The 18,168-nt window shown below is 36.3% G+C and overlaps 2 protein-coding genes and 1 pseudogene across 3 annotated transcripts in view; all 3 read right to left on the bottom strand.

The window, feature by feature from the left end:
• LOC132122972 (WD repeat-containing protein 62-like) overlaps positions 1-4,303 on the bottom strand; it is a 28,667-nt gene extending 24,364 nt beyond the window's left edge. Inside the window, exons 1-6 of the mRNA XM_059533510.1 lie at positions 3,926-4,303; positions 3,659-3,750; positions 2,216-2,278; positions 2,072-2,129; positions 547-717; positions 57-194 (exon numbers count right to left, since the gene is read on the bottom strand). Coding sequence (XP_059389493.1) covers positions 57-194; positions 547-717; positions 2,072-2,129; positions 2,216-2,278; positions 3,659-3,750; positions 3,926-4,057 — 654 coding nt within the window. The 5' untranslated portion in view covers positions 4,058-4,303. The remainder of the gene's footprint in view (positions 1-56; positions 195-546; positions 718-2,071; positions 2,130-2,215; positions 2,279-3,658; positions 3,751-3,925) is intronic.
• A 4,627-nt stretch (positions 4,304-8,930) lies between these two features.
• LOC132123339 (phosphorylase b kinase gamma catalytic chain, skeletal muscle/heart isoform-like) lies at positions 8,931-16,233 on the bottom strand. Of its 2 annotated transcripts, none has more exons than XM_059533893.1 (10): positions 16,058-16,233; positions 15,450-15,557; positions 12,805-12,983; positions 12,664-12,718; positions 12,358-12,423; positions 11,765-11,928; positions 10,613-10,703; positions 10,304-10,457; positions 10,050-10,175; positions 8,931-9,461 (listed from the first exon to the last, which is right to left on the bottom strand). In XM_059533893.1, the coding sequence occupies exons 2-10, from the start codon at positions 15,530-15,532 to the stop codon at positions 9,195-9,197; spliced, it is 1,185 nt and encodes a 394-aa protein (XP_059389876.1). In that variant the 5' UTR covers positions 15,533-15,557; positions 16,058-16,233; the 3' UTR covers positions 8,931-9,194. The 2 variants fall into 2 exon arrangements, with proteins under 2 accessions (XP_059389876.1, XP_059389874.1); XM_059533891.1 differs by having other exon boundaries at positions 15,450-15,546.
• A 311-nt stretch (positions 16,234-16,544) lies between these two features.
• LOC132123252 (coiled-coil-helix-coiled-coil-helix domain-containing protein 2-like) overlaps positions 16,545-18,168 on the bottom strand; it is a 6,718-nt pseudogene continuing 5,094 nt past the window's right edge.

Below are 18,168 nucleotides of genomic sequence, written 5' to 3'. Positions count from 1 at the left end.
TCAGTAACTGGAATTTCAGTGCATCTGTACCTGTAGAAATATGTCAAATGTCTCACCCTTCTTTCCTTTGAGGCATCAAGGTACCAGAACTTCACATGTCTGTTCCCTGCGGTTACAAAGTAGCTGTTGTCCTCCGAGAAAGACACAGCAAGCACGCGGCTGGACACCTTATTGGATGCAATAACAGTCCCCTTCTACAAGCAAAGAAAAGATTGAAAAGCATTATTTCTTAAACATTCTTGTAAACCAAACTCAGTGTTCACTGCTCCCTATGCACTGAGAACAAGATATCTGTTGAAGTTCAATTTACTTGACAAAATGCATTCATTCGGGAACACCCTACAACATCATCACAAAAAGTCGATAACAGACAAGTTGCTACTTTGTAAGGGACGTGTCAATTTGAAACATGGCCAAAACTCTAATGTATAATATTACATAATACAGTAGAATAAAAAAAATATATCTTTGTAATATTATTAAAATCCAATATCAGCCGGGTCATTTTCTTAGGTCTGTGGCAGCTCGCTGTGATTTAGTGCCCACCTTCCACTCCCAGACGTTGACTGTCCTGTCGTGCTGGTATCCCACAGACACTATGTAGCTTCCGTTAGGGGAGAAAGACACACACGCCACCCCGTACTTATGGCCCTGGACCTCAGCCACCTGTGTCCGCTCTGCCACGTCCCACACCCGCACACAGGGCATGTGCCCGCTCTGCCCAGCAACAGGGACAGAGACACGCACCAATGAACGACAGTGATGCACAAAATCATCATCATAAATGTGGGAGACTACATGCACAGATGTGTCTATCCAATTTTACAAGAGAACTGATTTTTTTAATTGATAACTTATGAAACTCTTATGAACTACAAGGTTTGCTGAAGCAAATCTACATCACCCGTTAATCTGCAAATAACTCCACAAATCAGGTAAATAAAATAAAATGTTAATGCCAAAAAAAAAAAATGTATAATTCTTTAGTGCAGAGTTGCCGACCCACTCCCCCTTTTTTTTCCAATTTTATTTAAATTGTAAATAATTCTTTCTTTCAAATGTTTCAGTTTACAACTTTCATTCCCATTTAAATTCATTTCTACTGCAAATAATGAGATCTGACGTCAGCCATTGAAACATACCAACTGCAAATCAAGCCAACTAAATCTCTCAAGATGATTCAATAACACCAAAATCATATATATATATATATATATAATTAACATTTGAATTTATAGTTTTATTTTTAGTCCATTTTTGTCATTCACAAGAGTTATTTTTCAATCTTAATGAATGGGAAACTAATTACATTTAATATGACTATTTAAAAAAACATGTACCTTGTACCTTATTATTTAATTTAGAAAAATGCATTATGCAATTGGAGTATTTTATCCATACGCACATTAGAAATAGAAATAGTATATAATACTAGTAATATGCCAAATTTTATTTGGATTTTCATTTACTTCTAATGTTCAATACTGAAAAGCATGAGTGGAGTAGAGGCTAATAAATAATGCGTTGTATCAGAAAGTAGGACAACATGTGCCTTCCACGAGTTCAGATGGTGACTAATACTCATCTAGAAGCAGCTGCTGTGATACTGAGATAACACAGGAATCTTCAGATTACACTCAGACCTAAAGCACTACAGCAACAGTCCACACAAAAATACTAATTCTGCCATCACCCTCACGCTTTTCCAAACCTATCGGAGCTTATTCCTTTTGCAGGGCAAAAACAACAACAAAAAGCTATTATTTTAAATACCCATTGGCCACCTCCCCTGTGCTACATGCACCAACATTGGTCAGATGCTTATAAAAAGCAGCCATTGCACAGCATTTGTGATCTGCTGTCGCTACAACGATCCTCTGTTGGTGTACCAAGTTGGGACAGACAGTGGGCCTCAACATGACAACCAGGGAGCCGGAATGTGTCGGAGCAGCCTAGTCAAATCTCCTTTACAACATATACATCATAACCATACCAATCAATGATAGACTGCCTCCTGTCCCTCTTAAATGCTGCACAGAAGGACATTTAGCACAGTCGTCAGAGCACTTACCTCACCAGACACCAAATATTTTCCATTCTGTGAGAAAGCCAAGGCACTGAAGGTTTTCCTGGGCAACAAGCACATGATTTGGACTTAATTAAGTTACAGTGTTCAACATAATGCTGTGGCATTAAAGATAAGAATGTTATTTACCTGGACGTGTTAAATATGTGAGTCTGCTTGTTTTTCTTTGGGCTCAGGATGACGATAACGCAACTGAAACATACACCACCAACGCATTCGTTTAGAGACGACGCATTATTGTATGTATGTATGTATATATAAACACACACACACACACATACGTTTGAATAAATAAAAAAATAAAAAAACTTAAGCTGTTCATTTTGAAGAAGTCTCTTATGCTCATTTAGGCTGGATTTATTTATTAAAAATACATTAAAAAGAGAAATATTGCTAAATATTACGATTTAAAATAACTATTTCCTATTGTAATCTTTTTTTTTTGTGCTTAAGAAACATTTCTTAATATTTAATATGACAATGTGTCTTTAATATGAGAAATGTCTTTAAAATGGTTTAATCAATTTAATGAACCTTTACTGAATAATAATGAAAAGAGAAACAAATTACTGACCCTAAACTTGTGAACAGAGGTGGAAGTCCCACTTAAAAACTTGTGAATGTATTTGCACTAGCTTCTCTTGAACATACAGGTGTCCAAACAGAGAAACCACAAGTGGAACTTTAATTAAAGGTTAAAGTTCATCAAAATGTGTAATTCCAAACCTGTATAACTATGCGTTTGTGGAAAAAATAGGTAGATATCTGAAGAATGTCTGCAGGCTTCTCCATATAATGAAAGTGAATGGGGACTGGAGCGGTCAAGCTCCAAACACAGAAGAAAAAGCACAATAAAAGTCTCTAAAACTCTTCTCTAAAAAGCTTTTAGTCTTAGATGTCATAAGAAAAGAAAATATATATATTAAACCAGAATTTAAGTTGTTATAAGCTCCCAAACTGATAAAAATACAATGGCACCAACTGCACTATTGATTCCCACATGTCTCACGATTAACCATCATTGAATAAACCATATTTGACAGCTACAGCGAAAGATTTCATTATTTGTCTGTTTAATACAATTAAGGTATGGTTCCAGAGGACTGCAAATATAGCGCACAAAACATATGCACTACTTTACATCCCCTGACAGCACACGGACATCACGGAGACGTCTATTTGACGTCTACAAGACGTAGTTTTCATCTGCAGTACGTCTATGGGACGTTCCTATCAGAAGTCAAATAGATGTTTCAAGGATGTCTTTAAGATGTTTAAAGACCCAGATGAAAAGATCTTTAGCAGACATCTTGCAAATGCACGTGTGCTATCTGTTCTGATTTGTTTTGTTGTCAGTTTTGATATTGACAGCTCCAGTTCCCATTCTCTTCCTTTAGAAGGAAAAAAGCAGTAATGATATTTTACAAAGACTCACCTTTTTCGTTTTACATAAAGAAAATTCACGTTTGGAACGAGAAAAGGATGAGTAGATCAAATCTTTTATTATTTTAAGTGAACTGTTCCTTAAAGTATGGACTTGGACACAGAACACATGTATAGAACCAGTCGTACCCTGCTGGATAAGCCACTAAACCAGTGTTGGGCTCACAGGTCAAAGCACTGCTGCTGGAGGCAGTGATGCCCAGGACCTTCTCCAACACGACCTGCAATCACAAAAACTTCATCAACTGTGGCATGCAGAAATGGTTTCTGAACACAAACACTAATAAACTGCGTCAAAAAGTTGGTTGCGTAAGACTGAACGTAAAAAACAGGAAGACTCGTGCGGTCTCTGGCCTGCTCTAAACTAGCTTTCCAGTTAACACAGCAGCATCATACCCGGTTGTGGATGTCTCTTCTGTTGCTCTGTCGTGTCTTTCTCCTCATGTTCGCTGCTGTTGAAGTGCTGTTGTTGACTTTCTTTGCTCGCGAGGTCAAACAACTAGCGTTTAGACTCGCTCCATCCGCCATAGTGTAACGTTACACTCTTCTTTAAAACGGTCCAATAAATAATCCAAGCTCTATAATCACACATTAGTTTGCATTTTAAGCAAGTTTAATGCTGTCCATTAATCTAAAACGCGAATGTGCTGCTCTTTTATACTCCGGCCGACTTTTTAATACTGATCGCGGGTCAGAAGTTTTAATTAAGCGAGCAGTTTGAACTTTTATGAAAACGAAACTTCGACACTGTATACAGCTGTAAGCGATGAAGTGCGTGTAACGTGATCTGACGCTAGCCGTTTCAAACGTACACCGTCTCCTGTGATTGGATGAATCGCGCTCGGGAGGCGGGACCGTTCTTTTATTTCACTCGCCGTTGGTCAATTTAATGTCATCATTTATAGATTTGCCTCATGGTTCATTTTTAAACAGACTCGTCAAGCATAAACAAAATGAAAGGAAGAATAATTTAAAAAATTTCAAAATTACAGTTACAGAAACGCTTTCAAACATCATTGCATGAAAAAGCTATTTACATAAACCATTAAATATAACTGCATGTGTGATGTTACTAAGTATTTTCATTCAGTGATATTTTTTTCATCACAATATTGCATTACTTCCTAAAAAAGTAACCAATTAGTTTAGTTCATTTATAATGCGTTATGTTACTTTTGCTTTACTTTTTCTCATTTGCCTTGGCCCAATATTTCTCTCTTTAGAAAACGAGAGAGAGAATGTTATGTTTAAGTCATTTTTGATTAACGGAACCTAAAACTGAAGAAAAAGATTAAAAGGGCTTCTAGATAGTCTTTGTGTCATTAAAGCTTAAGAAAAGAACAATAAATATTTTATGCAGTGGATATTCATTTTCATTTGTTTATATAGGGGTCCTCGTGTTGAAAAATCTGGTTTCCCATTGATGAGAAACTATAGATACAAAGAAGAAGCAACACCAAGAAGAAACTAAACCCACGATGCTCTATTCAATACTTCATTTAAAGTGACAACAGACAGACTGCTGAGTAACAATAAATGTGTTGGTTTATATCAATTTTAATGCTGGAAAATCAGGTACATAAAAATTCTGAAATTAATGAACACTTATTTCATACGTGCAGAGATTATGGATATTAAAATGTGTATTATGTCAGAGTTTGGCATGGTTTTCATCTGATAATCTCAAAACATTCAGATGTTGCGTGATTTTTGGACGTATCAGCATCAATCTCTCAATCATGAACTATTAAAACCATGCTATAATAAAAACAATCATTGCACTAACTAAATTTTTTTTTACTATTTTGCAAAATAATGTAAGCTAATAAACAAAGCAGCATGTCATGAGTCCACTGCAGACAGAATGTCTTTACACATGCGCAGTATTTGAGATTTGGGCTTTTTGATGCCGGTCCTGTTGCACAGCAGTCATTGGTCAGCAGGAGGTCAGGTGACCGCGCTCCACCCCAGAGCTCACAGATGTACAGCGAGAGCAATTTCAGTCCGCTTTCTGTCAACAAAACAAACTAACAGCATTGTATCAGTGGAAAAAGACAAAAAAAAAAAATTAACAGTAAAAATTCAGTATAGACTGGATAATAGAGAGATCACACTTTTCTGATTGGTGGGTTGGCTTTTCAGGATTATGGGTAGTGTAGTTAATCACTGGGACAAGATCATTTCTTTTTTATTAAATTAAATCACACTCGTGGCTCACTTAATCGTAGATCTAAAAGCTAAAATGAATGAAATGAATGGGATCAACTCTTGCACTCCATGACTGTAACCTTACCTTGCTTGGCACCATCAACAGTATTTGTATGCTAGCAGGTTCTTAAAAGCGTTCGATGTGCCTCCAGCAAATCAACCATGACTCTAGAGAACAGCTGAAGGGTGTCCACTGCTGAGCAATGTTCCTGAGCTTTGTGGTCACATGTGACATAATCTTAGGAAGTCCTTTCTTATGCCTTCATCCATCAGAATAGCATCTACAACATTTGTATGTGGCCGTGTGATGCTAGTGACTCATTTTAAAATAGCTAAGGTGCTGCTGTCATCATATGGCTTCTCAGTCAATGTCTTAAGGCCCCACTTCAGAGTTAAACATGCAATTGCATCATCTAGCTTGCTCGACTCAGGACTGGATTCAGGATTCAAGGATTCAGGCTTGGAACAAGAAACCTCTTTCTCTTTGGGTACCCATGTGTATGAGGATGTTTCTAAGAGGTTTACACTCATCCAGCAAAACCTGCTTCTGTTTTCCCCCTTGTCCATCTCCAGTTTCCGTCTGCTTTTCCATTTGAAAAAAAAAGTGTGCTTCGCTGAGTGGCATTTTCCTTGCCCTTTCACTCTTCCAGAGTCAGAATAAACATATTAAATGTTCAGATAGGGGAGAAAAAAAATGTGTCAAAACATAGTTTCCACAAGGTCAAGAACTGGCCATGTACACTACTGTTCAAAAGTTTGGGGTTGGAGAGATTTATTTTTTAATGTTTTTAAAAGAAGTCACTTTTGCTCACCAAGGCTGCATTTACTTGATTAAATCTACAGAAAAAAAGTATATTTTGAAACAAAAACAATGTTGCCCAGCTCTGCAGGAGCACAATAGTTTCTGTGGGTGCAGTTTCAGCTGGGCTCCTTGTGAGCATTCAGAGCTGTCCCACAATGCAACAGTACAGAGGAGAGTGTGTGCAGGAATGCCTTCATCTGAAGTACATTCACACCACTCCGGATCAGGAACAGAAGAAAAGCAAGCACCTCATTAACAACTGGATTTTTTCATTTAATGAGCAGTGACTGCATGTGGTAGAAAACTGCCAACCAGCATGCAAGTTTTATATATATATATATATATGAGCGTGTTGGAGGAAGGGGTCCAGGAGAAGTACTGTGATGCTATGACATCTATCAGTAGAATGCCAAGAGTGTGCAAAGCAGTAATCAAAGCAAAAGGTGGCTACTTTGAAGAACCTAGAATATGACATATTTTAGGTTCTTCAAAGTAGCCACCTTTTGCTTTGATTACTGCTTTGCACACTCTTGGCATTCTACTGATAGATGTCATAGCATCACAGTACTTCTCCTGGACCCCTTCCTCCAACACGCTCAACACCCACTCACGCTCTAGTTTGGGGTAAAAACTGCTCAGGGTCACTACTGTGACCCCCAAAGCAAGGAAACAAACTTCTGACAGTCTAGTGCACACTCTGATTAGAGAGAGGTTGATAACAGCATAGGATTACAAATGTTAATGTAATGTGTGACCTTCAAGAAGCAGGATCGCAGGCAGATGATACACGGTACATGATACATGGTTGAGTCTTGTAATATGCTGATACCCACCATGCATTGCAACATGAAGCATTTTGATGACTCGCCATTGTTGAGATTCATATGCTGATTCTTGATCTCTGTGGTCTTTGAATTTTTTTGTAAAAATGTTTTTTCCACAAAGTGCTTTGTTAACTCTTCATGTTATCTGATATTTAAAATATTAAAAAAATTTAAAATAATAACACAACGCTAAAATAATACAACATCCATTTAATCAGAAATTGGACTTCATATAAGGTCGGTTGGACCATCTGCCCACAACATTTTTTATTCTTTGGGCAGTTGATTATGCTTAAGTTTTTTTTTTTTTTTTTGAGAACACAGTTAAAACAATCAGCGTAACAGTAGCATCAAAGACTCAAGGGTCAAGAGCCAAACAAAAGGAAACACTGATCTCCTTGATGGTGACTTCAAATGAAACAAAATAACATTAACCTCTGTTAATTCTCAATAAGAGCTTCTCTAGACGTCTGAGAGAAATAAAGTCAGTCTGGCTAATAATGAGAAGCTAGTGAAGCTGTTTTAGGAGTTGTTTAATCAGATCTTGACAGATTTATGTCTTTTATTTTTTATATTATATTTTTTATAGTAGTACTTCTTGTGTTTCCTCTTGTTAGCAGCTGTTCATCATTCATGGTCAATCATCACATAATTATCTTCTTAAATCCAGCACTGCTTCAGTGCTACTTTAACCGTCTGTAGTGTGGAAACACATGAACACTGAACAGTGTGGGGACTTTGATGTGAACTATTACATTACCTGTTTCATTCATGTATGACTGATGCATATGAATCAAAATAAAGTTTACTGATTTGTTCATGTTCATGTCATAGTGAATTATATAAAATGTAAATTTAGACCCATTAAAAGAACAGATATTAATTTTACAGTTTAAACAGCTTCAGGGAGTTTTTGAGATTGCTTGAACTCTTATTAGTGGTTAGACTGAAGTCAATGATAGTGTAAATGTTCTTTACTCTCTTTCTGTACAATGCAAGTGTTATAATTAGTAACTACAAAATGTGTGGATTAAATTCACGCTTAAATACAAGTCATTAAATATAATTGCAATGATTGCAATGCTTAATACATGCTTTATTCATCATATGTTCTCATATTTATTTTGTTTTATTTTTGTCATGTGTTTTGAAGTTATAATTTTGTTACAAAATACTACGGTTTCAATCTGCTTTTTGTAATGGTTACCATTTACTTTTTCATCATATGATTTTTAAATTGTATTAAAACCAGTTAGGATCAGTTAGGATTTGAGCTGGAGACATCATAATTATAGTATATGCAACCCACAACAATTACAAAAATTAGTTCTGTTTTTCTTTCTTTCTTTCTTTTTTTATTTATAGTAGCAAGTGAGATTGAAATGATATTTTGACAACTGAACTGACATGTCCCTGATTCCCATTTAATAAATCTGGGCACCTTAATTTATCTTATCTTTTAATAAATCGATTCAATTGAAAGATCTGGATGTACTATAACCCCAAATTATACACAACATATAATTTCTAATAAAAATAAAACCATAAAATCAGTACACACATCATGTTTCATACGATAATTTGTTTTCTTTTAATATTTCATATAATTTATCACATATCAGAATAAATAAACATGACCTGAATTAGCATGAGAACTTCAGGCAGGCTTTCGGTAACAGCATTTAAATGTTTGACTCGTCAGGTCTAAATTAATGAAATACTCACGAATTAGAAATGTTAGACCATTTTACAATGTCTTGCAGTATGAGGTATTGATGTCATACGTATTTCTTGAAAATGTTATCCTGTATAGTTTTCAGTAGTGTGTATATTACATCATTCTGAGAAATGAATCATCTGTTTCCGCTGCTAGAGAAAGCAAAGCAGCTTTTGGACTATTCTCAAACAGGGCAGCTCTGTTCTGCGTCTGGCCCTTCTTTACCCAGTGTCCGTAAATCTTGAATGCGCAGGCATCGATGAGTTTGCGAATAGGCTTTACAGCGTACGGGTCACTCTTGATCACTTCTTTGGTAACTGGCTTGGCACGTCGATAACTGCAGTAAATGCGCATTGTTGCCAGAACTGTCAAGCAGATTACCTAAAAAATAATAAAAACACAAGTGTTTGCAATAAACCTACATGGATTTCCATTGGGGCAAGTGCAAACATTTTCTGTTTTTATCCTATTTTATGTCAAATTCTTAAATGTGATCAATTTGAATAGACATTGTTACTAATCAAATGAAATCAGAATTAACAAAATCCATCTTTGCACAGATTTAAACCACCTGATTACTGCAGCTCAGTGGTACCACAAATACTACAGTACAAGTACAAATGAATGTTAATGTTATGAGATTAATGTTTTACATATTAAAATGATGAAAACAGAAACATCAGATGAAGTAAAAAATAAATGACAGCCTACTTTTAAAAACTACAACCACAATTAGGTTGTCTTGAAGTGAGTCATTGAATCAGTCTTTCAACCAGTTTGTTCAAAATGGCTAATTTCTCGATGGGACACTAAATCATTCACTCAGCCGATTCATTGAAAAATGCATATTCAATTCATTAACGAACCACCACCAGGTGTTGCTCAGACACGCACAACGGTTCTCCTCTGGTTTATTTATTACATAATGAAATAATTTAATAATTCTTCTTAATTATATATAGACCCCACCTTGAACTTCCGGTATGGGCTGAAATGTCGCACCTCTGCGACCACATACTGCTGGAAGAATGGGTGGTTTAAGGCATCTGTGGCAGTGTAACGTGCCTCAGGATTCACCACCAACAACCTGGAGATCTGGAAAAGTTTACACACACCACAAAGTGCAGGTTAGTGGATCTACTGTAGGCTTGTATTCATTGCCTGGTAAAGCTAAACAAGTGTTCTTTGTTATTTTGATTTTCCCAGATCTGCTTCAGACGCACCAGGTCTTTCACGGTGTCTGAACGGTCGTCCCACTCTGGAGAGGTGAAGTGGTAGCTTCCCGCCAGGATCATGCGTAGCATTAGCATCTGCTTCCTGTGCCAGAAAGGAGGAGAACCTGCAAGAAGGGTGTACATGATCACCCCTGCACTCCAGCTGAAAAACACAAGAAACAGTGCCATTTCTCAGTTCAGTCCTACTTAAAAGTAGAATGTAAACTGGTTTCAAAAGCTTGCCTTTGGCTATCAAGACCAAGCTCTTATATGAATGTTATGAAAAGTCTTTCCCCAATATATGAGGGTCTTTCTCACAGATCAACGGCGGTCCCGTAACCCTGGTGGTGAGGATCCATAGAGCATTCGATAATCTCCGGGGCTAGATAGCCTGGCGTTCCACATACCTCTATGTGCGACAACACAAGATCAGAAGAAGCTCTAATGAAACACACAGTTGGTATGTTTTTGGGATCCTAATATGTACTATTTATATCAGTATGTTACAGTACAAATGACAATTATTTGGTTGAATCTCATGTAAAGTGAGTAAAATATTTTATTGAATTGTTTATTAATGAAATAAAAAAAAACATTCTGCCCATTCACATTTTGCCCAGACTAAATTGTCAGCAAAATATGTACATTAAATCAGCATAAATGTAGATAGTAAAAATGATGGAAGCCTGTTTCTGCCACTGAAAAAAATGTAATGTAAAAAAGGTTATAGTGACTTTTTATCTCACAATTCTGACATTTTTTCTCAGAATTGCAAGATAAAAAAAAAAAATCGCAATTAACTTTTATACATTTTATCTAGTGGCAGAAATGGGCTTACATAAAAAAAAAAGGATGATATAAAAAAAATAAAAGTATATTTTTAAATAATAAAACGTATATATATATATATTATATCCTATAATTTAATACAATAAGGTAATATTTTATAAGATTATATTAAAACATTAGTTACATTAAAATATTATGTTGTTTAATGATTTATTATATGTATTATTCATATAAAATCATGCAATAAATGATAAGATTATATAAGAATATTATATTTGTTAGAATATCTTTACATATTATATTTTAAAAGATACATAATTATTTTTACATTTAATTTTTTTTTTTTTTTTGCATTACAGTAATGAGAATCAGCTTGATGAAATTCACCCTCATAATAAAGTGTATTGAAATCTCCCCCTCATTAGTTAGCCATGCGTAAAACATTAATTTATGTAATTGACTGGTCATTCTTGGACTACTCTGTTCCTGGTTAAAGGTCAGAGGGCACACCAAATAGCAATTAGCTCATCTGATTCTCTTAGCAAGTGATACGACATATCTACAATATGATCGAGATTTTATTAGATTCAGGGGCCTGCGAAATTGATATATCAATATTATGATATCATGTGCCTATCTTCCAGTTACACACAGGTTAAGAAAAAACATCAAGTACCATACCATTAAGTTTTTGTCCTGGTGCAATCTGCACAGCAAAGCCAAAATCAGTGAGTTTGATGTTCATATTGTCATCCAGAAGGATGTTTTCTGGCTTTAGATCTCTGTGCACAATGCTTTGAGAGTGAAGGAACTGAACCACCTCCAGCAGGGACCGCATAATCTTCCTGCAAAACCCAAACATAGTGCTGCAAATACATACACAAAAGGTACTGTTGTACTCTGAGCTACAGTCACATTTCATCCTAAAGTCAAGAAAAAAACAAGAAACACATATTATACAAAGTTCAATACATTGTGTATTTAAGAGAAAAATTCTGCTCAATCAACAGAACTTGTGGCATAATGTTAACAAAAACAAAAATGTAATTTGACTTCTTTTCTACAAAAATATTAGACTTTAATTTTTCCCCCCATTATGGCATTGAGAAATAGATATTTTTACATTACAATAATGAGAAGTATAAGGGGGAATGTGCTTAATTGTCATGAAAATAATGATCATAATTTTTATTTATTTTTTAAAGCAAAAAAAGATTTGGATTTTGTGGTGAAATATGACCTGCATGGGTTTATCCATTATAAATGATACTAACCTTGTCTCTTTTTCACTGAGTGTAACCTTCTCGGTTAGATAATCAAAAAGCTCTCCCTTCCTCATCCTGTGAGAACAATATTGACTGCATAAGTGGCACAGAATGATTAAATGCCAGTCCACATGTGACAACGTGTACCTCCAGATGTGTTTGAGACCCATTATTCCATTTCTGTCTCAGTGGTTTAACTTTTTATGTCAATTCAAATATTTACTTGCTGGAAATAAAAGCAGTTGAATGGGAGAGGACGTTTCTTATTTTTGCTGAGTTTATTGTATGAAATCGCACACAGTGAGCTCTACTTACAAGTCAAACACTAAGAAGAAGAAAGCTTTAGTTTCAAAGGAGTCTTTCAGTTGAACTGGAGGAGCAAAGAAACAATGTGTTCAAATCATAGACTTTCTCAACAAGATACTGTTTTAAAGCTGCTACTCTGTGGATACTTACTGATATTTTCTTGGCCACACACTTTCTTGAGGATGTCTATCTCCTTTATTGTGGCATTTCGGATCTCGTCGATCTCCTCGGGGCTCATCTTATCTGATGGCGTGATGTCTATGATCTTGACTGCGTACTCCTGAATGCTGCGCTTATGGATGCAGCGTCGAACCACACTGCTCACCCCTCTGCAACACCATCACCATCAGTGAGGAGATTCTCAGTATACATAAATCATTTCATGATCATATCATTTGACTTCTGAAGAAAATAGTGGGTTGTGTAGTATATAACAGATGAGAATGAAATATTTTAGAACAATAAAGGCTATTTATTTAATAAATCAACATTATAAACATGCATTAAAAAAGGTAAACCAAAACCTGACCACATAGTTTGGTCACTTGGAAACCAAACCTGACGTAGGTTCAAAACTTTGAACCAATATGACGTTCATTATGGTGCGCTGTGATTTTCATTCCTCTCTAGTTTTATATGGTGTAACATTAAATTACATTTACATTTAGTCGTTTAGCAGACACTTTTATCCAAAGCGACTTACAAAAGAGGACTATAGAAGCAATCAAAATCAACAAGAGCAATGATATACAAGTGCAAATGACAAGTCTCCGTTAGCTTAACACAGTACATGTAGCAAGGGATTTTAAATAATATTATAAATGAAAAGAAAACAGATAGAATAAAAAAAAGAATAGAGCAAGCTAGTGTTAGAGGTCATATTATATATATATATATATATATATATATATATATATATATATATATATATACATATATATATATATATATATATAAATTGTATAATAAATAAAAAGAAAATAGATAGAAATACAAAATGTTTAGAAGGTAGTTAGAATTATTTTAATTTTTTTTAAGAATAGAATTAGAATAGAGAGTGCTAAAGCTAGAGGGTCAAATAAAGATGGAAGAGATGGGTTTTAAGCCGATTCTTGAAGATGGCTAAACTGCTTGGATTGAGTTGGGGAGGTCATTCCACCTGGAAGGAACATTTAATTTAAAAGTCCGTAAAAGTGACTTTGTGCTTCTTTGGGATAGTACAATCAAGCGACGTTCACTTGCAGAACGCAAGCTTCTAGAGGGCACATAAGTCTGAAGTAATGTTGAATAAAGCAAATCTGCAGGATCGGACAGTTTTAGCAATATGATCTGAGAAAGTTAGCTGATCAATCATAACTCCAAGGTGTCTGGCTGTTTTAAAGGAGTTATGGTTGATGTGCCTAACTTGATGGTGAAATTGTGATGAAACGATTGGGTTTGCTGGAACCACACTCAGTTCTGTCTTGGCAAGGTTGAGTTGAAGGTGATGGTCCTTTATCCAGTAAGAAATGTCTGTTAGACAAGCTGAGATGTGAGCAGCTGCTGTCAGATCATCAGGATGGAATGAGAGGTAGAGTTGAGTGTCATCAGCATAGCAGTGGTATGAAAAGCCATGTTTTTGAATAACAGATCCTAATGATGCCATGTAGACAGGAAGATAAGTGGTCCAAGAACTGAGCCCTGAGGCACCCCAGTAGTTAGATGTTGCGACTTGGACACCTCTCCAAGATACTTTAAAGGACCTATCTGATAGGTAAGACTCAAACCACTGGAGTGCGGTTCCTGAGATGCCCTTTGTCATTAGTCTTGACAGGAGGATCTGGTGGTTAACCGTGTCAAAAGCAGCGGACAGATCAAGCAAGATAATATTAAAGATTTGGATTCCGCTCTTGCCAGTCTTAGAGCTTCAACAACTGAGAGCAAGGCAGTCTCAGTTGAATGTCCACTTCTGAATCCAGATTGGTTGCTGTCAAGGAGGTTGTTCTGTGTGAGAAAGGCAAAGACTTGGTTGAACACAGCTCGTTCAAGTGTTTTTGCAATGAAAGGAAGAAGGTAAACTGGTCTGTAGTTCTCTAAGAGAGATGGGTTGAGGATGGGTTTCTTAAGTAGTGGAGTTATACTAGCTTGTCTAAATGATGAGGAAAAAACACCAGTGTGGAGGGATGTGTTAATTTTGTGAGTGAGTGCAGGTACAACTGCAGGAGAAATGGCTTGAAGGAGATGAGATGGAATAGGATCAAGCGGACAAGTTGTAGGATGATTAGAAAGGATGAGTTTGGAGACCTCTGCCTCAGAGAGAGAAGAGAAGGATGTGAATGAGTATGTTTGCTGGTGAGATGTGCTTGGCGGATTGTGGTGTGGAAAACTGTGCACTGATGTTTTTAATTTTATTAATGAAAAACATGGCAAAGTTGTCAGCTATTAGAGATGAAGCAGGAGGGGGGAGGAGGACAAAGAAGCGAGGAAAATGTTTTAAAAAGAATGCGAAAGCTAGACGAATTGTTAATTTTGTTATGGTAGTAGGCCTATGTCATTTTAGCAGTGGAGACATTAGACATTGGTGTTCATTAAATTACTGACAATTACTGAGATTATTACTACTGATTATTAATAATCCAACAAGAGCATTCAAATATCCATCTTTGCCAAAATAAAATGAAAAATTTTGTAAATTAATATATATATATATAAAAATCATTACTATAATGTGAATTTGTTGTTGTTGTTGTTTCTCAAATCGGCCTGAAATATGACCCAAGTATTATATTAGTTGGGCTTCACCAATATATCAATACCTTCCAAGGATCTCCTTTGGGTCATACTTCTCATAGAAGTCCTGCGATCCAGCCCAGTCAGGAATTTCATCTTCTTTGGTCATTATTATAAACTCACCTGTAAGAAAACTGGGTTATTGCAAACCTACTGGACACCAGACATACATGTTTACACTTGTTATGCTTAGGATAAATCTTTATTAATTATGAAGCAACCAAATAATCACACACAACAGTATAAGTTATAAACTAACAAAATAACACATTCGTACATCATGGTAATACCATGAAATACCATTTCTGACATGACATGGTCTTTTTCAGAGTAGCCTACCATGTAAATACCGTTGCGTTCTTATTATCCGGCTTCAATCAATATGGGTCAGAAACATGAGCGTGTTTTATGCATTTGCTGCTTTATTTCTGTTACCGTTATTATTTGTAGCGTTCTGACATTAAAACTAGATTTATAACAAGCTGTACTGTGCAGTCATTTAACGTTTCTCGGGGTGTTTCTATGCTGCAGCGGAAGCAGCAGATCCGCATCCACCGGATGCGCAGCATCATGGACGGCGGAGACCTGCTTCAACACGAGCGGATTACAAGCACCGATTCACGGCATAATTTACCTGCTCGACTCGCTATTAGTCCCGCGGTTCAACAGTTTCGCTGTCCTTCGTCTCGTGCAGTCGGCGGTCAGTCCATGTTCCAGGCTCCCCTCGTTAATAAACCGGGAGAGACACGACGGGTCTGCTGCCGTCAACAACACGAAAGGGCAACTGTTAATGTCAAGATCCAAAAATAACAAAAAAGCCGTATTAAAGCCAGGACAGTCCCATATCGTATTATCTCTGACGGTTATGCACGCTAATGATAAGAAAACCGGTGCACACCGATATTGCTGCATCAATTCATTAAAAATAATGATTTACAACCGATTCTTTTAGTTAAATGTTAGAACATATATTGGGGGATTTAATATCTGGTCGTACTATATATCTGAATGGATATGGGGGGGGGGGGGGGGGGGGGGGGGGTGACAGCAAAGAGCATTTGAATGTTTCCGATTCTTTTATTTGCAATTCAAGATCACATAATCTGAGTAAAACATATAAATTATCCTGCAGAGAAATACACATTGTGATCTCTTCTACAGTAACTCAAGCCAAAAAAAAAAACACCAATTCACAAAGCTGAAGTTATCTACTCCAAATATATAAATGCTATGCATCACATATGTTACACAACATTTCTTCCAAGTCACTGGTTTTATTATAGACAGTGTATGGCCATGGAATAGTTGTGTTTCCAATCCAGACCTCATGACAGTCCTGTGGGAGGAAAAGAAATAAATAGATAAATAAATAACTTTAGAACAATAAAACCGATATACTACAATGGAAAACCATAAAAGCGGAAAAAAACAGCAAAAGAATGTTGTCGGAGCAAACTGACGAAGACATTACAGAATCTATAAAACTGTGTTGCATACACCATACTGCAACAATGGAACAACTTTGCATAAAAATAATATTTTATGCTAAACCACTGATATTAACAATTTGTTCAGCTATTGATCAGAAGTTAACATGAGCCACTGATTGATGTACTCATCAAGATGACAGCATGTGAATGATGCATAATTTATGAAAAGGTCATCCTGAAAACTGCCGATTCATGTTGAGCGCAGAGTAAAGTAATTCTGTATTTAGCTGCTATTCTTTAATGATCCACCAGACGACGCCATGTAATGCTTTCCTCGGATCAAGCTAAAAACACACAAATATTGTTCAATACATTCTGTAATAATAAACGTTCAGTCGATTTTTTAAAATAAGTGCCTTACTATCCCATCAGTCTGGCAGCAAATAAATCAAATAATTAACATTCAATTATAATCGACTACAAAACTGGTTTACATTAGACATATAGGTGCAGATTAGGGATGGGCAATACCACATTTTTTCCATGCGATACGATACCAATACTTTTTGCTACAATTTTAACGATACCAATACCGATACTGCTTATAATTTGAAAAGTGTATGTGATTTTTCAAAATAATCTTAATTTAATATATATATATTACATGCTATTAAGCTTCAAATTTGTGTTGGAGCCCATGTGAAAAAGTAGCACAATTTACATATGATTTACAGTTTGTTTTAATAAATATCAAACATTCAATTCAATTGTGCATTATAGCTGACACCTACATGAACAATTACAGTTGTTTTTATGACTGCAAGTCATTCTCCTCAAATGCTACTGACGTTAGAAAAGTGTATACCAATATCGCATGTAACTTTAGAGACGGTCCCTAAATTTGAGACTCTCGAACGTCCAACGTCAAGCCAACTTAATTTTTTCATGGTTTTCTTTTCTCTGCGCCGGATTGGTGATGTCCTTTACCCAGGCATAGATGTCCATCCATCAATTATGAACATTCAGCCGCAAACATGAGGTGCGAGCGGTCGCGATCGCGGATAGTAGAATGGTGCAGGTTTTTTTTTTTTTTAGCAACTGGGATGGTGCCCCCTCTGTGTTTTGGTGCCCTACGCAGAGTGCGTTTACTGTGTATAGGGAGCGGCGGTACTCCTGTCATAATACTTAGGTACTCCTAATAACTTGTGTGTACATACCACTGGAGAATTTGCATTGGTTAAGCACTTGGCTGAAGCCCTCACAGAGTTTGAGGTCGCTCTGCGTCTGCGCACATTCGATGAATTGCTTCAGCTCA

The sequence above is a fragment of the Carassius carassius genome, chromosome 41, assembly GCF_963082965.1.
Source record: "Carassius carassius chromosome 41, fCarCar2.1, whole genome shotgun sequence".
NCBI classification, from domain to species: domain Eukaryota; kingdom Metazoa; phylum Chordata; class Actinopteri; order Cypriniformes; family Cyprinidae; genus Carassius; species Carassius carassius.
This window is presented reverse-complemented; position numbering and strand designations above follow the sequence as displayed.